We start from the raw sequence: 24163 nt of genomic DNA, 5'->3' as shown, positions 1-24163 counted from the left end.
GTTCCTGTTTCCCAGTTTTTTGCATCTTGTTCACGTTTACAGTTAAAAGTGAAATCAGATTTAAAGGTTAAACTTTTTTTTTTATGTGAGTGTTTTGTGCAGAACCTAATACAATACTGATACTGAAAGGGCCTCTAGATGCAAGCCAGATGTAGATACTTAACAAAAAGTGTTCTGCTGTACAGGCATTGGAAGCATGCATCTTATTAATGTTTTTCTTTTGTATACACTATACATGCAGTAGCTGGCTTCCAATAAAATCTTCAACCAAATCCTTTTCTGAGTGCAATTAAAAAAAGAAGAAAAAATGCCATCCTGATCTTGTGCACCCATTCAGTGCGTATGAGAGATGTGGCCTGGCCAGCAGTAGCTATGATTGAGGGGGAAAAAAACCCGCACATCTAACCATTCTTGATTTGCTTTACATTGACTTTATTTTGTTTTAAGCTTATTTAGCAATCTCAGTTTGAGTGCAGATGTTCATTCTGCTGCTAATAAACTATTTCAGACAAGGTGTAACAGATACTCTCAGAAAAGGAGGATGGCGTTTGGATAGGTAGCAGCCGTAAACCGTTCAAACAGTGAGCATGAGTGGATTTCCTGTACAAGTGTGCTGATCTAATAACTATTTTTTCTTTTGAAATAATAATCTAGAATGCCAGCTGAGGAGGTGCAAATCTTAAAACACATCTTTTCATTCTACACTAAAAAGGAACGGTCTTTAAGTGTAGCAAGCATGTCTGTTAGTTTGGGTGTGTAATAATTGTTTTGATTGACACAGCTGTTGTCAATCTAACTCTTTGAACAAAGTTGATAATAATATCAAAGGTCTCTTCCTGAGGTGTGGAGAAGGGGATTAAATACATAGGGCAAGCTGTTGCTGTACAGCATGTAGTTCTGTGAGATAGTTTTCTTGCTGCTTTATCAAACGAAGGAACCGCATTTAACTTGTGTTACAAAAGTAGGAACTATTGCTTAAATAAATTCATTTGAAAGTGTGCCTCAACTACAAGTGCCTTTCCTTTGCTGTCCTTGATTTATCTTTTGCTTTGTATGCCTATGATACTAATTTTATTTAGTGGAAAAGCACTGTGAAAGTCACACACATAAGAATGTGAAAATAGCCACATGAAGTCAGACCAAAGGTCCCTATTGGCAAATATCCTGTGTCTGGTGGCCAGTGATAGCTTAGGAAAGAGCATGTGAAGGCTACAGTGATGCTTCCTCTGACAGAACAGTCCAGCTTCCAGAAATCTGTTTTACAGACTTCCTGAGCCTGAGATTGATTCAGAACAATTTTTATGCTGCAAGTTGAGTTTACCTGTTTTGGTGGGGGTTGTTTTGTTTTGTTTGTTTTTGAGCTGATCTAACTTGTAAAACTATAACATTGGGAGGTAGAAGTCCACATTTCAGTGAAGTACTGTGTACTTGTTCTTTATTTTAAATTTTCTGTCTGATGATATTATTTGATGCCCCTGGTTCTGCTGGTGTGCGAGAATAAGTAATCAATGTCACTGATTCTCAATTTCATTTGCCCATTTGCTCAGCGCTGAGTGTGCTCAATACAGTAAACAGTTTAGATGAGGCAGGTTTCTGTAACTCTTTATTAAGAGTTACAGAGTTATAAGAGTTAATAAAGATTATAAAAAGCTTGTATGTTATGTTCACTTTGTTTTTCAGATTTGTTTTTGTATAGCTTGTTAAATTGTTTTCTTGTATGCAGAAGCAATGTATTGTAATCTATTTCCCTTTGTCAGAAGCTAGACCAAAGCAGTTGCTAGTGTATATTAATCCATATGGAGGAAAACGACAAGGGAAGAGGATTTATGAACAGAAAGTTGCTCCACTATTCAGTCTGGCTTCCATCTCCACTGATGTTGTTAGTGAGTAATGAGCATTTTAGTTTCTTAATAAACATGATACAAATTCTTTGAAACATCTCCACGTAGCTTAAGTTGTTGTTTTTTTTTTTTTTTATTTAGCTTTACTTACCAAGTGGGTGAAAGATGTGGGAGAGAGGGAATGATTTCTAATTAAAGCGTGGGTAGCCAGGAAAATGAAGATGATATTTCAATTCACTATTTACAAATTAAAACTCTCTAAGTTGTTGTTTCTGAGCTATTTGAATTCTTAATGTATAAGACACTAATTTTTTTTCTCTTTAAATTTGCTGTTTAAATATCAAGATGATATGTGCTTAGGCAATTAAAAACAATTGTTCATTTGCATAAATTTTTTCGGTAAAGTATTTCTTCCTTATGTGTGGTAGTGCATGCCTCTCTCAATTCTTTCCTTGGCATAAAATCATTTGAAAAAAATCTTGCAGATGAGCTGTTTTTATGGTCACACTGTAATAGAACCATAGTTATTAATGAATACTGTTCTCTCTGAGCCATTTGAGTAATATTGTTGTATGCGTATGTTTCTTCACAGTAACTGAACATGCTAACCATGCTAAGGACAACTTATTTGAAGTTAATATTAATAAATACGATGGGTAAGTATTTTCTTCTGCTTTTTTCTTTTTCTCTTCTAGCTGATATATTATGTGACTTGTCCTATTCTCGTCTCTAATTTCATGTAGTACCTTTATTGATATTACATTCATTGCAACAAACAAAAGTTCTGGGGCATCTTCCTTTCTGTAAGAAGAGATCCACATTTAGGAGCATCAAAGGAAAATTGGACTGTTTCAGTAAACCTGTTTAACATATAATATACTCAAGTGTAATGTAATGATATTTACATTGTTTATTTGTTTTCTTCACACAAACCTAATGCAAAGTTATTTTTGCTCATTCAGAAGTTGAGTCTTCTAATATTCTATGGCAACCTGAAAGATATTTTGAAGTATTTTGAGGTACGGGTGAGCTTGTCACGTACATGAGTCCAGTACATTGCATCAGTAGTATTCAGCCAGTGTGTAAAAGCTGCGTGCTGTTTAGAAAAAAAATAGCTAAGTTTGTTAATTCCTCTTTCCAAGTAAGGTCGAACAAATAATCACTACATCCTTTGACTTTATTTTTTCACTCTCATTTGTTCTGTAGTAGAATTACTATTTTAAAAGAAAAGTACAGTAAAGACTTAACTGAGCACTGAAACTGCATTTGTTTATTAAATTTGCAGTAGAAGCACAATATTTCAGTAAGCAGGCTAGTCATTCCGGTTCTGTTTCATGACATGAATTACATTACGTGACTGTGTAGGAAATGGTTAAAACGTATGTAGAACCTATGCAAGTAAACTCTCTTAACTACAGTATGTTTAGATAGTATGTTGCTGTGCTTGTAGACAGACACTTTAGAACTGGTAAGCTGCAAAAATAAAATGTTTCATGCCTTTTTACAAGTACTTGTGCTAGAGGAGCATATCTATATGTATGATATTAATCAATTGAGAGCATGATGTTGACAAATTGTGGTCGTAAGTAACTACCCTCACAGATTGAATTCCTAGATTACACCTGCTTTAAAATGAGTTGACTTTATTTAAATAGCTTTGACCATACTGAGAGTTTTCTTAGTTTTACAGAAGTGCAGTGAAAGGAAACCAGGGTCCTGAAAGACCTATTTGTTTGTTTGTTTTTTATTTTAATATGACCTGATTTGAAGTAGGATAACACTGAAGCTGGGTGAAATTCCAATATAGAACAGAAAAGGGGAGAAAGCAAGCCGATGTCTGGAATTGTCTGTGCTCTTAAAGAGGCCAAAGTGTTAATCATTCTGGCCTGCAAGGTTCATCAGGGGCTATCAGAAGAAGGTACTCTCCTGTGAAATACAGGAAGAATACGTAGCTGAACGTTTTGGTGTAGGTGGGAGCATTTTATCTCAACTGTAACGTTTCTGCACCTCTTAGGCTAAATCTATGAAACTAGAGTACTGAAAAGTAGTTCAGCATGAAATTTCTAAAACTTCATGTTGATGCAAATTATTTATGTGTCATCACAAGCTAAGCATATTTATTTTCTCATTAAGTCCACATACCGTTTCCTCAGAAAACTAGAAGTGAGTATTTTTCAGGAAGTACCGAAAAATAAATCATTAAACAAACCTTGGGGCTTTTAAGCTAAATCATTTTAGGGAGAGGAGATAAAATATTTAGGAAATGTTGTAACATCAAGGTAGGGGGAAGAGGAGAGACTCCTTACCTCCAAAAATATCATTATTTTAACTCTATAGTTTAAAAAAAACCCTAATTTTGAGATGAAATATGTATTGCAGTGCGTAAGTTGGATGCTCAAGGCAGTTTAGGGATAAGAGGAATAACTTGAGGCTTAACATTGGGTACAATAGGGTAGTGAGTTAAGTTCCAAACAGAGGTGAATTTACCATCTGATTGAGGCTCTATGTTAGAATTGACAAAAGGGAGATGAGCCTTCTCACTTCTGAAGATGCCTTTTAAAACACTAAAATTCACTTGGCACAACTTATTTTTAAAAGTTGCAGTGACTGAGCGTACTGATACCTGAAGCACTTTCCTGTAGACTCAAATTATGTCTTACTGCAGTGTTTTGGTGGTGTTTTTGTGTTTTTGTTTTGTTTATTTAAGGATTTCTGAAACAGTTCTCCTATTAATACTACTTTTTTAATATAAGATCATTTGGTTATAGTGAAGACTTGAAAAATAGCTGAACAGCATAAATGTACTTGTTTTCATGAAGTTTTGTTGACTTTTCTCACATACAAGAAAAGGTTTCTTTTTGATTCTTTGATCTAATTGTTGTCCACCTGTCCCCTTAGATTAGTTCTGGTAATGAAGAGAAAGTCACTTAAAAGATGAGATTCATCATTTAATCTCCAGATTTTCAACATGGGAATGCCACGCTTGTGATTTCAAAGCTAGGTATAGGTTTCTTAAAGCTGATCACTTCACTGCCTTCCAAGTGTATACTTGAGACAGCTTATTTGCACTTATTGTGCAAGTTTCCTTTTTGTTCTTCCCATTTCCCCTCATAAGAATTTCCTACGATGTATGTGTACTAATCTAACTGCTCGGTGATAGAGCAGCTTCCCCTTGAAGGCAGTTCCTTGAAATATTCATACAGTTACCATATAGCAAGTTCTTGTATATCACTGTGCAATATTACAGCACACTGCAGTTGTTCTGCACAAATGATGGCTGTTTTTCGAATAACTGGTAGAGATGAATCACAGTACTTCCTTATCCATATGCCAGTTGCACAAGTCTTTAAAAACTAGAGGAAAAAAAAAGTTTGAAAGAGTTTGACAGAGTAGTTCTACAACTCATTTGTCTCATGTACCAGAAGTCCTTTAGCATATGTAGCTTACTTGTTACTGTCTGTCTAAAAAATAAGATGCTAGTCTATTAGGAAAAAAATGCAAAAAGCACCCTAGCAAAATCTCTCTCTATGGTATTTCTTCACTAAGGGTTAAGGCCTTGCACATGGACCATCTGATGTTTGCAATTGATTTGAACATACTCAGTATTAGTATGTGAATTTCTTTGTCTGTCAACATTTACCCTTGGTAGGCATAGACATACATTTCATTCTTGCATCTCTGAATCTGGATATACTATTTGTTAAGAACAAAGTAGTATTGACTTTTGAATTTCAAACAAAATTGGTACCAGATTGCTCTTAAACTGAGGCAGAAATTTATGCCCATTTAACATCTTAGAGTCTGTGCAGAAAGATGAAACAGGCTCCTCAAGCTGAGGAATAATGTAACTAAGCTTTGAAAAGAGAAACTCATTATAAAAATGAAAAACAAACACCTTCTCTCCCAGTCTCTTAGGCCTTGACTGAGAGGTGGACAGTGTATATTATAAGACTGTCCTCTCCGTTCATTAAACAAATGGCTGTTTTTTCAGGATTTCTTAATGCTGAAAATAGAACAAAGATAGCTACATTTAAATCAGCAGTACTTAAAAGATTAAATCAACTGGCTTGTCCTATGGAACAAGTGCTCATTCTGTAATATATGTTGCTGACTGTGTGAAAGAGTAAGTGTTATATTATGCGTAGGAAAACATTGCTAAAAGTAAACTTTCCTGATCATGTATGTTGGGGACTACATGCATAACTTTGGATTTGTCATGTGTTCCTTCAAAGTGTATTTGAATTACAGTTTTTCCAATAAAGATGTTATGTTTTTAGAGTACAGAGTGTGTATTTGATTATTGTGCATGCAATTTATACTGCTGTAAAATAGTCTTTTACTTCCTTGCTTGGCTGTAGACTCTCTGCTGAGCTTTAACGTATTGAGGATCTGTGTAGCTGCTGCACCAGCTCTGACCCAAATTAATTTTGCAAAGCAAAGTTTTTGCTTCTGGTAACGTTTAGAACTCTGTGTTTCATTATGAATGGCTATGTAAGTCGTATGACTTCTGTTTTATGAGCTTCTGAAATTCAGCATGTTCAAAAGAGCATGCAAGCATGCATTTGCCTGCTTTTGACTTACGTCCCTATTAAATGGATAGTGCCAAATATCACACTTCTGCCTGAAGCTGCAAATATTAACTTACCTTTCCTTTTTTTTTTTTTTTTTAAGAAAGGTACCATATTACATTTTGTTTACCTAATATACTTACAAAGCTGTAGGTACAGTCCTGTTCCATGTATAGTGAGTTTCCACTGACATTTGTCTGTCTGCACGCAGCAAAAGAGAATAGAGATTTTGGTTGCATTCCAGCATTTTTCTAACATGTACCTAGACGCTTCTGTAATTTGCAGTTGTGTAGCTTGAATTTGTTTTTTCTCCTTTTTGTTTAGTTCCAAGTTGACTGTATGCTGTTATAATCTATAAAGATGGAGAAGGAGAATAGAACAACTTTCTTTGAGGTGCAGTGCATGCCCTACGTAGAACACTTGCTGTGTTGTTTATTCACTGTTAGTGTGCATTCTAATTTGTGTTTTCTGGCAGTGTTGTTTGTGTTGGTGGGGACGGCATGTTCAGTGAAGTGATGCATGGTCTCATTGGAAGAATGCAGAAGGACTCTGGCATAGACCAAAATAATCCCAAAGTACCATTAGTCCAGTGCAATATAAGGATTGGCATAATTCCTGCTGGTAAGAAAGGGTTAACTTTCGGTTTACTTTGTTTTCTTTGTTTCTTTAACTTCTTGATAGTAGGCCTAAATGTAATATATGAGCAATGTTGTTGCATAAAGATGTCTAATTAAAAGTATTCATACCCCAGTATAATTATTGATCATATGCAATGTTATTTGGAAAGGATGCTTTGTAAAAGAAAGCAAGTCTAAAATGTACAATTTTAGAATTATTTAATAATGAAGTAGTTAGTTGCTTCTTTCTTGCTTTTATTTTATGAACTTATTTTATAGTAATGCAAGATATGATCTTGACAGTAATACCTTAGCCCATCTGAAACTGTTAACGAGTGAACTTTACTGAAGGGACGCTTACCTGATAAATGTTTTTCCAATTCAAAATTCTCTACAAATTTAGTTAAAACTGTAATGAGAACCTCCCATAAACCTACTTTCCCCCAACCCTGAGTTGTCAGCACAAAAGGCACAGAGCAACTACAGCTGAGGAACTGTCTGGAAGTTCCAGACTGAGTGGCCCTCAGAGGTGCTATACCTTCATGCTTTTAAATGACTGTCACTTTTTCAAGTAATCCTGACTACTGTTGTTGAGAGATATTGAGAAGTCTATTTCAGAATCCAATTCTTTGATAAACTGTGTGTGGTGCGGTTTGGTTTGGTTTTGGGGGAGGGGGGGTTGTTTTTGTTTTTGTCACCACAGATGCTCTTTGGGCCAGTCTTGCAGTTAAATCAAATGGCCCAGGTGTTACTTCACCCCTTCCAGTAAAAGGGTTGAGTCCTAACGTTCCTTCAAAAGTGGAATTATGAGATTTCTTCTCTCAGAATTGGATTCAGAGTTGCAGCTCTTTCATGTCATCTGCAGTTTTAAAGTCTGGATAAAAAGACAAGTGGACTAGTCTGTCTTTTCTATGCTGTTTCTTTTTGTTTGTCATATGGCTGATATTTGAATTAAAGTCTGATATGAAATAATCATTATGAGTTGCCGACTACAACAGAGACTTTATGAGAGAATTTGACACAGGTTATAAGAATACACCAAGTTGAAGTAAAATATTTGTAACCTTAGGCGTTAGGTGACTGATTTTATGTTCCTTATGTCTTTGCGAAGAACGTATCCAAACCTAAATCGTCTATATTGTTGCTTGGAAGAAGTTTAACCCTTTCCATCTGCGTTACGCTGAAGGTTAGAGACATAAAAATTGCAATGTGAATACATTTTTGTATTTTTAAATTGCCTCTGTTTCATTCCTGTGGTTAGCTAGTGTATAATTACTGTACTGAAATATTCACTAATTGTATTTGTTAAAGCATTATATTAAAATCAATTTGTGCATTAAACTTACAAAAATAGAACTGGAAGTGCTCTGCCCTTCCTTTCCCTTATTCAGGCAAATTTCTTCGAATAATGTTTTTGTTTACATAATTTGGTTTCATAAGAATTTGCTTGCAGATGATCTTCGTGACCATAAGAAGACACTATTAAAATACCAGAACCTCAATATTAAGACCTATTTCTTTGCCCGGAGAAAAAGAAAATGAACTATAAGCATTATAAGCATTATAAAAGATTAACCTTGCTTTTCTAACAAATTCTCAATGCATTTTTTCCAATTGCAACCAAAAAGTATAAGCTTCACTGATGTCTTAATATTTCTAACGTGTATCAAGTCACTTTCTTCTCCTATATGCTTCACAGTGTTTTGGGTCTTGTTTCATCCATTTTAGTGAGTTACTGTTTGAATGTATACTGCATGCTCTATGCCTGAGTTAACATGAGGTGCAACCTTGTAATCAGTGCTATTATATAAATATTTTTCTTCAAGTCATTCAGATCCTAAGGAAGCTGGCCTTGAAGTTCTAACTAGCTTTTAAAAAGTCCAGAGGATAGTATGCATCTTGGTCTGTCTGTATGCTGTACAACATTCAAACTGATCCAGTTTTAAAAGTATAGGAAGGTTCTTCTAGGAATACAGTTCTGTTATATTTACCAAAAAAGAGAGTCTACTTGCTGAACAAATCTTACCCTTTCTTAACATATCTGGCTGTCCCAGAGACATGCAATTGCATAAGAAATGACCAAACTTGTGCATTGCAGGGTGGTGGGGAAGGCAGCCTGAATTTTTTTCCAGCTACTAGTCATGCCATTCTCTGCGGTAACCCTAGTTCTTACCTAACTGCCACATGCTCATTACTTGTTCTGTAGTTCTAGGTTTTACTTGATGTGATGGAGCTATGATCGTATATTAACCCCAAGGGATCCACTGCTTCTCAGACTAGTGAAAAGAGCTTGTTCCAAAAAGAAGTGAAATTCTTAAAGAATTGGATTTTTCATGAACTTTTCATTGACGATCCTAACAACACAGCAAATAACAAAGAATAATGCAATACAAATCTTGCATGTAGGAAAATTTTTTGTGCATGACTCCTTAGTTCAGTATAACAAACATTTTCTTAAAATCCTAAGAACACACTGATGGAGACTAAAAACCAATGTTACCCAGGCTTCAGAGGTTAAGTTCTAAAGCTCTGTGTGTCATTTTGTCTTCTGATAGATGCAGACAGTTAACTCGGAGAGGACAGGAGCCTGGGGTAAAGTAACACCAACTCGGGGATTTCAGCTTTTTTATCATTTAGTCCCTAACTTCAAGCTGTGTCAGCTGAAACACAGCAAATTGTTGCACTTTTGTTGCTGTGATTAAACTACATCTTGCTGTTTGAGTTGAAATCCGTGCGTACGTGAGGTCTGTTACTGGGGTGCCTGTGTGGTGTTTGTTTGTTTGTTTTTTCCTCCTCCTCCTCTCACCCTAATTCAATTGAAACTTTTCCCTAGTCTTTTTTCCGTGCTGAGCTCATACTAGCTTACCCCTCTGAGAAGCCCCCTAAATGGTCTGCTCAGAGATGCCAGATGCTGTCATGTTAAACACACATTGTTGATTTCTTAGTTTGTCACGTTTGCAGTTAATTTTGCTAACATAGTTTTATGCTGAAGAGTTCACAACTTTACTGTAGTAAGTTATCTACCTCAGTGTAGTTTAAGATGGAATTAAAATCTAAAACCAGGAAGTAGTGCTTTTGGTCTAGAATCATCACGTGTCCACAGAATTTTTGTTAAGGAGTCTATTCCTTGTAGATGTTATCATAAATTTGTTCTTTCCTTTCCTTTCAGATGAAATGAGAACATGGTAGCTCACTCCTGCTTTTTTTTCTTCTGTCTCCTCAGTAGTAGAGTTCTCTACTCTTGCTGAAACTGAAGCTACTTGAGAATGGGAGAGAGAAAAATGAATTGTGGCCCAGAACTAGTATCTCATTTGGGCTTGGTTCTTATCTTACGTAGAAAATTATTCTTCTTGCAAACCTGTTCTTTCCCATCTCCATCTAAGTTCACATACCCTGCCCTCCTTTTCCAGCTATCTTTAAAAGGGGAGAAGGAAGAAAAAAAAAGGTGGGGGGAGGGGGGAACCAAACTTCCACATCAGTGCAGCCCAACAATCCCTATTTTTCATATGTCTCAATTTCATTATTACCTATTTTGCTTTTCTTGAAGGGAGGATATAGATGAGCCACTGTATTTATGTGGACCATTCTGTTTAAAGCATGTTCTGGAGGAATCCTCTTACCTGTGTAAATTCTTAATGGATTAAATTTTTTCCTTTTCTCCCTTATTCCTCTTCCCTGCTTTCCATTTTTGAAGAGATACCTTTAAATGTAGCACTCTTTTTAATTTTTCCTTTTTACTTCTTAAACCTTACCTCATTTTTTTTTCTAGTCTGCCTTAGTCTTCCATTAATAATAAGACGCATTTAACCTTTTCATCACTTAGGAAGTACCTCTGTTGTGTAATCAATAACTGATCCTAAAACCAATATATGAAGCATAGCATTTAGTTCAGGTTTCATCCAGCATCTGTGTTCAAACTAACGCTCAATTCAGCAGGCTTAATTGTTGCTCAGAAATTGTCAATTTAATTGCAGGTGAAAAAATACAGGTGAAACACTTTCACCTGTATGACCCTTTTTGGGGAATTAGCTTTATTTTATAGGCAGGAACCCAATCTCCAAGCTCTTTTTAAATATTAATGCTGCTTCTAAGCTATGATTCCTACTGTCCAGAGCAAGGACCTACTTGGCCTTTTGTGATCTGTGTGTGTCCAGCCACTCTATTTCCTTAGTGTGTCTTCTGGTTAAAATATCAATGATTCTTATACTTCATGGTACCTTACTTTATTAAATAACTTGTATTTTAATTAGCATGAATAAAGGCTTCTAGTCAAATGGCCATTTTGACTGCTGAACTTCTGTATTAGCTGCAGCTGTTCTTCAAATATGCCAGTGTAAATTGAGTTAAATTAGACTGATGTTGTAAACAGATTTTTTAAGAGTACTTAGAGGTCATAGCAACTTCACCGAATTTTGCACTGTAGTATGGAAAGTACAGGTCAGTGCATCTACAAAAACTTTGCTTTGAGATATTACTTCCTGCAAGTGCCATCTGGCCTTAAAGCATGTCCAGCTGTGGTCTTTCACCACATTCAGAGTGGTAGCAAACTGCCATAGAACTTAAAGAAATTATTTTCTCTGGGTTTAACATGCAGCATTGAAGTTTTATCTTGATGATTTACCATTAAAATTGTAGCTTCTAGAGTAAACCAAAGTAACTCATTCTTCTTACTAAACCTGGCATAGAAGGGCTGGACAAAGCCATCACTGCTGTAGGAGGCTCCTTTACTAAAAGAGTACTGATTAGGTTAAATGCTCCTGTGATCTCAGCAGATGGGGGGGAAAAAAATCCTACTGCACTCTATGCTACGGAATAATATTAACGCAGTTGTTTTCCTTCTAAAAATCAAGTCTGCTAGTCTCCCCGGGGATAGGGGGAAAATCTTCCAAGCGCTAGGGGAGATTGAATAAAATGCAGAAAAGTGTTAATTACTATAGTAATTTAGACATCTAGTGTTTCCAGCTTCCTCTAACTGTATAATCTTTTGTTGCAGTCAAGGATATGATCTCTATAATGTGAAGTGTTGAAACAAGCAGTGTGATTATAATCAGCATGTTGACGAGTGGTTGTAAAAGTTGAGAATACTGAAGATGACACCACCAGCTTGTTATGTGAAGGCTGGATAGAAAAATGGTTGGGGATTCATTAGCACGTTTCAAAACCAGAAAGAAGTAAGATCATGAAGCGTGACTCAACTCCTATTCTAGCTTTCCCTAGACTGTAAAATTTTTGTTGGAAAATGTGTTAAAGCATACCGTAAACGGCTATCTTTCTTTTTGTAAAGACTGAACAATGTGTCCACAACCTTCCTTGTCACAAAGTTTGTAATATTTAATGATCTTTGTAGTTTAATTAGCGTTTCATTTCAAGGTTGTCCAAGGTATGCCCACTTTCAATTCTTAGGTCCAATATTTTGTGTTCCCCCTTCAGCATTTTAAATATACTTCTAGAAATTAGAGTCTTAGAGCATTCAGTATTGTGCAGCTACTATAAAGATGACTGAGTCAAGATTACTTTTATCTGTATTTATAACTTCACCTTTTAAATTTATTAGCGTTGTGTTAGCCCTTTTTCTGCTGTACTGTGATGCTGAACTTCTGCTGAAGTGATTATGTACCAAAAAAAAAAAAAGTAAAATAAACAGCCCAAAGTCCTTCTGAACTGTTCCTTTGTTAGCAAGTCTGTCATTCTGAAGATACTGAACTATTTTCTTGATTTCTGGATGCTAAAAGGAAGGCGTGTAAAACTTTTGAGAAGAAGCACAGCTGTATGCCCAGGCTATTTATCTCTTCCTCTAAAAATAATTTAATGTGTTTACTTTTGCACGTGCCAGTTTCTTGTCATGAAAATCCCTTTCCTGAAAAGATGCCATCTAAACTCTCAAAATACTAAATAATGCTGGACTAAGAATAACTTCATATGCCAGTTACTCTGACAGTAGCATGACTCGGCTGATACTTCTTCACTGAGGTGACTGCATAAACTGTGCGACTTTGCAAAAATAATCAAAATGGACAGAACCCACACTGAAGCTATTAATTTTACATATGTACTGTACAGAATTTGGTTGCCATGCTAATTTGCCCCTGAGGAGTCTGAATATGCTAAAGGAGCACCTGTCCCATAGCCAGATGTGGCAGAAGTATCTCGCATAGAGCAGTGCTCATGAACACCAAGAGTATTTTTATTTCTCTGCTAAATTCACTATTTATTCCAGGATCAACATCTAGCTCACTGTTGCTTCTGTCATCCCGCTAACCTTTAGTAGTTGGAACTACAGTGGCAATCTTCCAGTGGCAATCTTCCTGTTCTCTGGAATTTATTTTCATGTTTTGTTATTAAAAGCAAAGGAAAAAGAAAGTCCAAATAGCATGCTGTGTTTTGTTTTAAGAAAACTTAGTTGCGAGTTGATAGTCCTAAGCGTTTTTCAAAGGATTGATTTTACCGTTTTACTTGTTCTCTTGTTTATTACAGATGGTAAACTTTCCATTTTGTCCACAGTATCATATGGCATGAACTCTTCCATGCACCCAGTAAGAGTGGTCTTGCATATCACTTTAGTGGTTTAAAGAACCAATTTAAAGCCTGTGAGATGCTTGTCTGAGCACCTGTCTGCACAACTTGTCTACTCACTGTAGTTCAACAATATTTGCATGCATAGAGAGAAGAGTGAGGAATGATTGATTTAGTTATACCTTACTCTGTTGTCTCATCCCTTTGCGTCCTTAAATCTTACTGTGGCAAAAACGCATTTGATTAGGCATATGAGCTTATATACTCTTTTTAATATTTTAAATACATATCTTGACCATTTCTCTCTGTAATTACTTGAAGAATTACTTTGGTTATTTTAAAATCATTTTTAATACAAATGGGAGGAAAAGAAAGAATGTAGAATTTACCTATACAGCAGCTGTGTGGCTACATGATGCCTTCTAATAGCAGACTTTTGGGAAATAGATTAATAAAGAAACAGGGCTCTAGTTTACATAAATGTATGGTAAAGATTCAAAATGACTGTATTTATTTTGCCAAGGATTAGCTAATGTGGCATTGTGCCCTTTACACCATTACTAGTCTCATTAGGCTGTTAATATCAAGATATCTGGGATGGGCGCTCTCCCTAGTTGGGAGACTTCAGGCATTTAGTTCGGGATTTAGCTGTCTACGTGTGGCTGCTTAGGGCTCCTTGAGATGTGCTAGGTACTATGCAAGATATGTATTATACTAGAATAGTAGTTGGAAGCCAAGCGGAGTACTCTATAGCACTTGAACATTAGTGCCTGGTGTCACTTTTAGAGGAGGTACCCTACTTACAGTAGGTTTCAATTTGAAATTGACATGCAAATTTTAATGCCTACATTAAGGTATCTGCATGTAGGATAGGTATCTAAATCATGTTATGGCTGGGGGGATCTGGTCAATACAGTCAAAAGAGCCTGTAGGTCCTGTGTGCATCCGCCCTTCTTGTGCAGATGTCCTACTTCCTGAGGCACCTTAAATGGTGTGAGATGCCTGTGTGTGGGCACCCTGAAACAACCTCAGGCTGCCATCAACTTTCCTGACAAGATCTTCTTGACCAGAATGTGAGCTTAGACATGCAACCACAAGCTCGAGTAGACATGTAACTACTTTTAGGTGCCTTCGCTTGAAACTCGGTCCTTCCCCTGTGTACTGTTTTTACCCTTCCTGTACACCAAAGCAAAATATATTTTCCATACGCAAGATCTTTTTTAGTGAATTAGGGTACAGTTAACGAGTGGATCAGCTGCTTTCTTTACACTTTCCTCTGAAGGGCTGCCTAACTCTGTACAATCTGTGGAAACCTCTATTATTTTTCTTCACTCTTATGCTATCTGTATGCTTATTGCCTTTGGAATACGCAAAAATTCTAGCAGAATGTATTATCATATTTCCTCTCAGTCAGAACAAATAACATCCGTCACTTAACATTAGCCAAGAATCATGCTCTATGTAAGTTTCTTGCCCAGACTGAATGCTCTGGCAACCCTAAGCTGTTAATCATTTCAGGGAATAGAAGGGATGTAAGTCAAATTCTGGATTTGCATTCTAACCCCACTTTCCGAATTAGGTATGTATGGATGAAATAAGCTAGATTTTGGTGCGTTTTGCATGTGCGTCTACTGTGAGTGCTGTTTGGGAAGTAGTACATTCCAAATCCATTCAAGACCATTCTAATTTAAAACTAAGGAGAAAAATTTTGTCTAAAATGGTATAGATTTTCTGTTTGTTTAGTTATGAAGTATTCAAAAAGATTCAGATCCTTATGCCTTAAGATGTATTTTAGATACTGGTTGAACGTTCTTGTGACCTTGAAACTAGCGCTGTTATGTTCAAAGCTGGTATGATGTGGTGTTATGATCACTTCTGTTCTCTAGGAATGTATGCAAGGAATAATACTGGTTTTGTTGCTCTGTACTAACAGATCTGAGAGAGCAAAAAACCTGATATTTTACTGTTTGTAGCTATGTTAATATTTTATACTCTACTGGCATGCCTAAGAAACAGGGATGATTTGACTGTTGGTAAACATTGTTGGTATCTTTCCCCAGCCTACCATTTTAGAATCTTTGAATTAATTTCAGACTTTGGATCTAATTTTAGGTGTTGACCAGTCCCTGGCCTCCCTCTATAGTTAATGAATTGAAATGAACATGAGTTCTGTAAATTGTGCAATGCATAAATCATTTTTTTAAAATGACTACAGAAGAGTATAGGGAGACAAGCCTCTTATGTCTAAATGCTTGTGTGAATTCCCTTCTTCTCCTCCCGCCTAGTGTGTAAGACTACTTGGAAGCTGTGTCTGTTTACATCTGAAATTAATATGAATTTGAAGTAATTCTAGCAGCAGAATACTGATTGAGCTTGAGGAATGAGAAAGGCTAGTTGAAACATTAGGTTTGTACATTCAGCAGTAAAAGTTCAGGCCAGATCGTTCAGTGGCTAATTTTGGGGGGGAGCACTGAGAGTTTTCTTTTCTGCCTAAATGAAATTCATGAGTGTAGGAGGCAAAGTGAAATTGGCAGAATTGGCAGTAATGCAGAGCGTCAGTATCTGAACTCTGATCAACACTGTCCACCATAAAACTCTAAATCTGGCACGATAGCATCTTCTGTGTACCCTATCTGGTATGATACTGAGAGATAGTGGAGTCCTGTTTGCTGTGCAACAGGCTATACGGATAATGATACACTTGCACTATTCTGAACCTTTGTCTTGTAGAGAGAGCGCTCTTGGTCAGGCTCTTTCTTTTGATTTGCAGTTCTGTTATATTTGTCTTCTCTTTAATTGATTACTGAGGCTTCCTGTTCACTGTGATTGGCTTCTGCACAGTCTTTACCTGATAGTAGCTTCTTTTATGCTCCTCATTGAAAGGGCAAATGATGTCCGTTTCCTGAGAAGTGAGATAGAGGGGAAAAGATTTTCCTTGCCATTATGCCCTGACTGCCTTCAAAGTGGGAGAGAAGCAAGAGTGGGTTTTAAATGATGATTGTCCCTCTTCCATTTTTAGTTTTATATTTTAATCTGCGTAGGCCTCAAAAAACTTTGTATTTGAGGTACTCTACCTCTAGTATATCAATAACAAATCTGAAAGGAGATACATGGACAAAGTTTGTTTGTTTTCCAGATTGCCAGCACTGACTTTAGATGAGGGTGGGGAAAGGGTAGAGTTAGGTGCTGTGACAGATAATGTGCTCTGATATATCTGGCTCTGACTTCCGATTCCCTGCTGCAGAGTAGAGTTTAGAACTCTGTGTTAGGCTCTCTGGTTCTTCGTGTAGGTATTGGAGAGAGCTGGCTATCTGTAAATGGCACCTAACACAGCCAGTAAGTATACTGATTGTGGAGCCACCTGAAGCTAGTTAGTAGTGAAGACTGAGAATATAGGTGAAACCTAAATCTTCCCTGTGTCTGCTTTTGGATATTTTGCTCAAGACTGTAAAGGGACATTTCTATCCACTTTGCTTCCGTATCCATAAACTAATTTCTGAAAGCAAGTATCTACTAATTTTCAAATAATAGAATTAAGCAGGAGTCTGTATTTTAAAATGCAGCTGGAGAAGTTGGGTATGTTGGCAGCCTGGAATTTACAGCACTTCCCCAGAAAGTGGGAAACTGGTCATAATATCTTCTTTTTATGAGGTCTCGATAAGTAAGAAATCTTAAGCAGAGGAGAATCAATGTATGCCTTTCTTCCCCTCCATCCATAGCTGATACAAAAGCTGTAGTGTAATCCTGAAATCTTTCCTGTGAGCTAAGAACTCATTTCCCCTCACCAACTGCTATACGTTCGTTGCATAGAATGAAAATCTTTGCACTTTGCATGGAGAGAAGTAAATTTTACTCATTAGAAAAAAGTTATTGTTCTAATTTAGGTCATAATATTTGAATCCATACAATGTTCCATAAAGTAAAAGGGAGCAGGCTGAAAGAACATAAGGCTTTTATTTGGAGGGATAGTGCCAATAATACTTCTTTTGAAAGATAGAAATTAATTTCTAGTTCTTCATTTTTCAGGGTCAACAGATTGCATATGCTATTCGACAGTTGGCATTTCTGATCCAGTAACATCAGCTCTACATATTATTGTAGGTAAGTAGTTGCAGTTCAGTGTTTTGTTTTGAAAATAATTAAAATACCCCAAATTAGTAATTTTGTTCAATTCTTTCTTTTTACATGTCTGTGAAATGTTATTTTAATATAATGGTTAAATTGAAATACGAACTCTTTGTCCGGGATTAGGACTCTCTGTGATATGAAATACAGGGAGATTAAAAACGTGTTGTTTTCTCTACTGTAATTCACTGTTTTCAAGGGATCATAACTTTTTGAAACTTTGTATCTAGTGCTTAAGTTTTCATGGACTCTGGCATGCATTAAAAAATAGCGGTAGAATAAAGTAAGAAGTGTCAGGTATTGGAGTGTATGTCGCTCTTAGAAAGTTATCATACATGCATGTACTTTTCAATAGTAATATTCTGTACTAATTGCCCAATTATGCTGTACATTTTCATGCTTCCATGCCAAGTTAGAAATATGTCTTCTGTGTGGCTGGAATTAGCTGATAACTCAGCTGAGAGGAACTAGGGAGGAAGACAACTGCTCTTCAGTAAGAAATGCTTCTTGACGTGCTCTTGGTAGGGATGCTTCATTTCCACTTCTCAAAGTCTTCTGGTAAAGGAGACCTTGAATTCCATAGGGGCTGAAAGAGACACCTTGGTATATTCAGTGCATTGTGAACAGTGTCTTCTGTCCTATTTGCTACATATTGAACCATTGTAGTCACCCTGTTCTTATACCATCTTGTATAATTTTTCAAATTCAGTACAGTTTTTTTTTTTCCAGACTTCTCAGTGGTGTATTCAGTGACAGGACAAGAGACAATAGGCACAAATTGAAACATAGGAAATTCTGTCTGGATATAAGAAAAAACTTATTGTGAGGGTAGTTGAACACTGGAACCAATTGCAGAGAACTTGTGAAGTCTCCATCCTCGGAGACATTCAAAACTTGACTGGACACAGTCCTGCGCAACGTGCTCTAGCTGATCCTGCTTTCAGCAGGTTGGTTGGATTAGATGATCTCCAGAGGTCCCTTCCATCCTCTACTGCTCTCTGATTCTCTCTGGTCTTCTCATAACAATGGTGCATAAACATAAAGGGCAGAGTTTCTAGATGATTGTTATTTCATTATCATTTGCTTTTTGAACGCTTATCAGGTGCAGTTTAGGAACTGATATTGCAAAGACTTGCAAACATGCTTTTCTGTTACTGTTCAGCATGTGTAAAGTTTGGCTCAATGAACTAAGTTTAAAGATCTGGATTCTAGTATGTACTTAGTATATCATAGTATCTTAGCTGTATTATTAAATGTATAGATATATTTAGATTTTCAGAACAATGTTTCTCCACTTAGTAAAAAGTCTAACAATATTTAACATTTGTAATAGTTATGAGGAGGTTATCAAGAAAGTGGAGCCAAGCCCTTCACAGTGGTGCATCATGGGAGGATGAGAGACAGTAAGGTAAAACAAGAGATGTTCAGACTGATTCAGATAAAAAGAAAAACCTTTCACCATGAGGATGTCAAGGAGTGACTTTACAGTGGTGCCAAGCTGTAAGCAGGACTGTCTGCAGGAGGTTGTGCAGTCTCTGTCCTTGGAGGTTTTCAAGACCTGGCTGGATAAAGCCCTGAGTAACGTGGTCTGATCTCAGAGCTGACCCTGCTCTGAGCATGATATTGGACTGGAGACCTCGTAAGGCCCCTTCCAACTTGAATTTTCCTCTGATTCAATGAAATGTAGGATTCAGTAATATTCAAAAGTTGTGCAGATGTGTTTTTGATCTCTTCTATCACATTCCCTACCACTATGACATGGTAAAGGGATGTAAATTCTTCATGATGTATTTCTAGTATAACAGTCTTTTTTTCACTTAGTATTTAATCTTTTTTAAGTATTAAGTGCTATTAGTCTTCAAAAATGTTTTTCCCTTTCTGCAGGTTCTGCAGGTTATAAGGGAACCATCAGGAAAAGAAATCTGTAACGTTAAAGTTACTATGTCGCGTTTGCAGCTTGAAACAAAATAAGGTGTAATAGAACCTTTAACTTCTAACCCTTATAGGTGACTGTCAGCCTCTGGATGTCTCCTCTGTACATCATAACAACACATTTTTGAAGTATACTGTGTCGTTGTTGGGTTATGGTTTTTATGGAGATGTATTGAAAGATAGTGAAAAAAAGCGGTGGATGGGTCCGATGAGATATGACTATTCAGGTAATTGTGTAATTATTGCAACCTTTTATCTGCATGTAAAGATACTGGAACAGTTGATACCCTCTCTCTAAACCATGCTTCTCTGAAGCTTTTAGACCTAACGGCTGGATGGAACCTGATTTTATGCTCCTTCTTGTACCAAGCACATTGAATTGCATAATGTAAAACTGTTTATCCTGAGAATAACATTAATAGTGTGTTCATTAAAGTTATGTTGAATTTGACTGTATAGCATTATTAATGAATTAACGGTTAGTTAATATTTTCTGTTATATGAGCTTTATAAAGAATTAAAAAGTTGATATTGAACTGTAATAAATGATAGTGGCTGCAATTTTCATATTGTTGGGAAAAGAGTCTTTGTTTTAACCTGCAATGTTGTTGGAAGCAATCCTAACCCAAATTTGATTAACTAACTTTTCTTTAATTAATATAATTGCTAGCACTGTTCTCTATTGCTAATAGAAATGTGTTGATAGATCTTACCTAATAATAGCTGCCTAAAAATTAACATCTTTTGTGTGCTAATCATGTTGACTTCCTTTACAATCAGTTGAAGAGAGGTAGGCACTTCTTTGTCTCAGAGGTCCAGCTAGTGGGTGAATTATGTTATTTATGTCCTTTCTTTTCTGGTTTTAGAGAGAACTGTCTGGTTTCATCTAGTTAGCTAGTATTTAGATAAATCTTATGCTACTGGAAAGTATTTTTTGTTTTTTGTTTTGTGTTAGGGAAAGAAGTTACAAAAGCAGCTTTTAACCAGTGTAGACCAATTTTAAGATTCATCAGAGATGTATTGCTGAATTTTTTGGTTGGCTTTTAAAGATGTCAATCAAAGTGAAAACACTGTAGGCAAGTTTTAAAAAGTCTTAGGTTTGGGGGTTTTACTTTCTTTCCCTCTCCATCCTCAACATCAGAAAACAGAGAGCTATAAGCTTGGGGACAGCCACTATTGTTCCGCCTTTCTTAGAGAAGGAAAGGGAGGAGCAATGAAGAGATGTATGCGGAGATGTTTGCAGTGTGCAGTGTGGATTTATAATGACTTAATGCTACTAAATACCTTTTTTATGTAGGCTTCAAGACTTTTCTTTCTCATCATTGCTATGAAGGAACAATTTCTTTTCAACCAGCAAAACACACATTGGGATCTCCACGAGATAAAGACAGCTGCAGAACAGGGTAGGCTAATGTTTATGTCTGGATATTTGTCATGAACTGTTTGAAAAGGCCCATAAGTAAGAGAGTGCAGCAGCTTTGTTTTTCTCATATCAAAACACTTGCCCTGGAAGAGACAAACTTTTAAAAAAGAAGTGACGTTTCTGACTGATTAAAGACAACGCCTTATTTTAGCAGGTCAGTAAAAAAAAAAAAAAAAAAAAAAAAAAAAAAGTAGTGTAACTCCTCCCCCGTTCCCTCCCGCCGAATTTTAAATGAAACTATAACAGCACAGTGCTCAATTGCAAGATCCTGGAAGTTCTGTACTATGTTACTGTTAATAAATGAGAAGTCTGGATGCCTTATAGCTTTAACAAATGGAAATTATCATTCAAAATTGCTCAAATGTTGATGCTTTAATTGGTTCAGCAATTTCAGTAATTATTTTAATGTCAAGACAACAGCTTGTTGTCCTGAGGATAGATCCTTTCAGGAATCACTCCCTGTTTAGTCTTTTTTTTATGGACTACCACTATCCTGTACAAATCATGTGTGGTGATCTTTGCCTGTTTCTCCAATCAGCTGGCCTGATTTAATCACCTAGTCTTTCTTCCTTTCTCTTTGTTTTCAATTCCTTGAAGTTATGCACTACTATTTATTCTCCTTCTTTATATGAATGAAGCTAACAGAGATGTATCAGTTGTCACAGCAGTGAACAGCAGGATACAGAGAGGCCCAGAAGCTCTGCTTAAGACTGTATGGAACTTCTTGAGCAGTGCAGTGCTTGTGCACTGACATACTACAAAACATGTTCTCCAGCTGAAGCAACTACCCTGACACATCAGGTGCTTTGATGCAGGCAGAGCTCCAGAAGGAGGATGCCACCATCCAGGTCCCAGGCCAGGAGTAGGGAGTGCCTGGTTGCCTCTCCCTGAAACTGGGCCTGAGGGTAATGATGGCCTTGCCTGCCGGAGGTGTGTTTTGGTCAAGACACAAGAATTGCCAGGTGAAGAAAAGAGATGAGCAGGCTGCATAGCATCAGAAGGGATGAACAATAGATTGAAAGGGTCTTTGCAGAGACTTTGCAGAGGCAACAGCCCCAATCCTAAAATGGAAGGAAAGGGGGACACCTAGAGACTTTGCTGGAAAGTAGAGACTATCAAAAAAAGGAAATTTTGGTGGAGACCAGAATTTGTTTCTTCTGCCTACAGAAGGAAGGCTCCTTCTGCACATACAGATCTGAAATTACAGAAGAGACACAGGCTCTCTCGTGTAGGAGAAAGCAAGGAGAAACAGAACTGATCAGGGGAGGCAATCGAGCCTGAACCAAAAGGCCACACCTACAGGAAGAGGCAGGTGATAGAAGAAACCACCTGTCATCCTGTCCTGATGTCTCAGAAAGTTTATTTTTTCACAGGGGCTCGAATGTTAGAGAGACTGCAAAGGCCTCTCAGCCTTTGGATCCTTACTCCTTGCTGCTCATCCATGCAAGCAGCAGTGATTCTGCCAACCCTGAGCGTATTAAGAATGACTCTAGCGCTCTGAGGATAAAGAACATGGGGCCTATATGATATTCTCCTCAGTCCTTCCAGGGAGGGAAAAGGTTCAGGAAGGAGTGGATGCATCCTACTGGACAGCACCTGGCTGCCAACATCTGGTGTCAAAGGCGGGACTTTTGCTTTTATGACCATGGCATACTGTTAGAGGAACAAGGACTGCTGGGGAGGAATGGGACCCATCTGGTAAAGGAGGACAACCTTTGCAAACAGGCTTTCTAACCTGTTGAGGAGGGCTTCAGAGTAGGTATGTTCCAAGAGGTTTACCATACCACAAAGAGAAGAAAATGATAGAGGACACTGGGAAAGTATCCAGGAACAAAAAGGCAAGAGGCTCTTACACTCCCCTTGTGAAAGCAACATGACTGAGGGTCCGTCTGAAGTATCTGAATATGAACACATGCAACACAGGAGATGAAAAAGGGGAATTCAAAGTCCATGTGCAGTTGCAGATCTGTGATCTCATTGAGATCACATAGATGTGACGGGATCGCTCACATGAGTGCTGCATGGATACAGGCTCTTCAGGAGAAGAAAGGAGGTTGCACTTGCTACAGAGAAGCAGCGCCGATGCACACAGCCTTGCACTGGAATGGGGGAAAAGCTTGCTAGGAGCTTATGGGTAAGGATTAGAGAACAGACCAATGCAGATGACAGTGTGGTTGGCATCTGCTACAGACTCCTGATCAAAAGGAGGAAGTAGATGAAGATGGCTTTAGGCAGCTAGAGGAAGCCTCATGATTGCAGGCTCTAGTACTCATGGGGGATTTTATCCACTCTGATAATTGCTGGAAGGGCAACAGGGCTAGTAGGCACAAGCAATCTAAGAGATTTCTGGAGTGTGGTGATGACAGACATCGCACAGGTGATTGACAAGCTGCAAAAAGGTTCTGCTGGACTTGTTACAAACAGAGCAAGTGGGGGATGTGACAGTCAAGGGCAACCTTGGCAGCAGTGCCTGTGAGATGATGGATTTTAAAATCCTGAGAGAAGTGAGTAAGATACTGGAATTGCTACCATGAACTTCAGGAGAGCAGATTTTGGCTTATCCAGGTATCTGCTTGGTACAATCCCACAGGAGACTGCCCTAGAGGGCAAAAAGGCTCTGGAGACCTGGTTGATCTTCAAGGATGATCTTCTCAGAGCACAAGAACTGTCCATTCTGACATGAAGGAAGTTGAGCAAGCATTGCAGAAAGCCAGTGTGGATGAACAAAGCTCTCCTGACTGAAGCCAAATGCAACTGAGAAGTAAACAGAAGGTGGAAGCTGGGATGGGATACCTGGGAGGAACACCAAGACATTGCCCAAACATAAAGGGATAGAACTGGGAAAGCCAAAGCTCTAGCGGGGTTGACATCAGGGAGGGATGTGAAGGGCAGTAAGAAAGGATTCTTTAAGTATATTGACTGTATAAAGAAGGCTAAGGAAAATGAGCCTGCTGCTTGGTGGGGCAGGAGACATAGTGACAAAGAACATGGAAAAGACTGAGAAGCTCAAAGTCGTCTTTGCCCCAGTTTCACCAATATAGGCCTGCCTCCAGGCCTTTTTTTGTCCCCAAGCCTGTAGACAAGGGGAAAACAGTAGGTATTACCATACATTGACTTTATCAAGGCCTTTGATGCTGTCTCCTG

At 37.5% G+C, this 24163-nt stretch overlaps 1 protein-coding gene across 5 annotated transcripts in view; it reads left to right on the top strand.

Moving 5' to 3' along the window:
* Positions 1-24163, top strand: part of CERK (ceramide kinase) — a 50166-nt gene that overhangs the window by 12100 nt on the left and 13903 nt on the right. For all 5 annotated transcript variants that reach the window (XM_068931010.1, XM_068931018.1, XM_068931027.1 and 2 more), the window contains 6 exons: positions 1758-1883; positions 2434-2497; positions 6885-7030; positions 17566-17640; positions 19671-19823; positions 20894-20999. In XM_068931010.1, coding sequence (XP_068787111.1) covers positions 1758-1883; positions 2434-2497; positions 6885-7030; positions 17566-17640; positions 19671-19823; positions 20894-20999 — 670 coding nt within the window. The remainder of the gene's footprint in view (positions 1-1757; positions 1884-2433; positions 2498-6884; positions 7031-17565; positions 17641-19670; positions 19824-20893; positions 21000-24163) is intronic.

Source organism: Struthio camelus, chromosome 1, assembly GCF_040807025.1.
Source record: "Struthio camelus isolate bStrCam1 chromosome 1, bStrCam1.hap1, whole genome shotgun sequence".
Lineage (NCBI taxonomy): Eukaryota > Metazoa > Chordata > Aves > Struthioniformes > Struthionidae > Struthio > Struthio camelus.
Note: the sequence above shows the minus strand (reverse complement) of the source record. Positions and strands in the feature narration are given on the sequence as shown.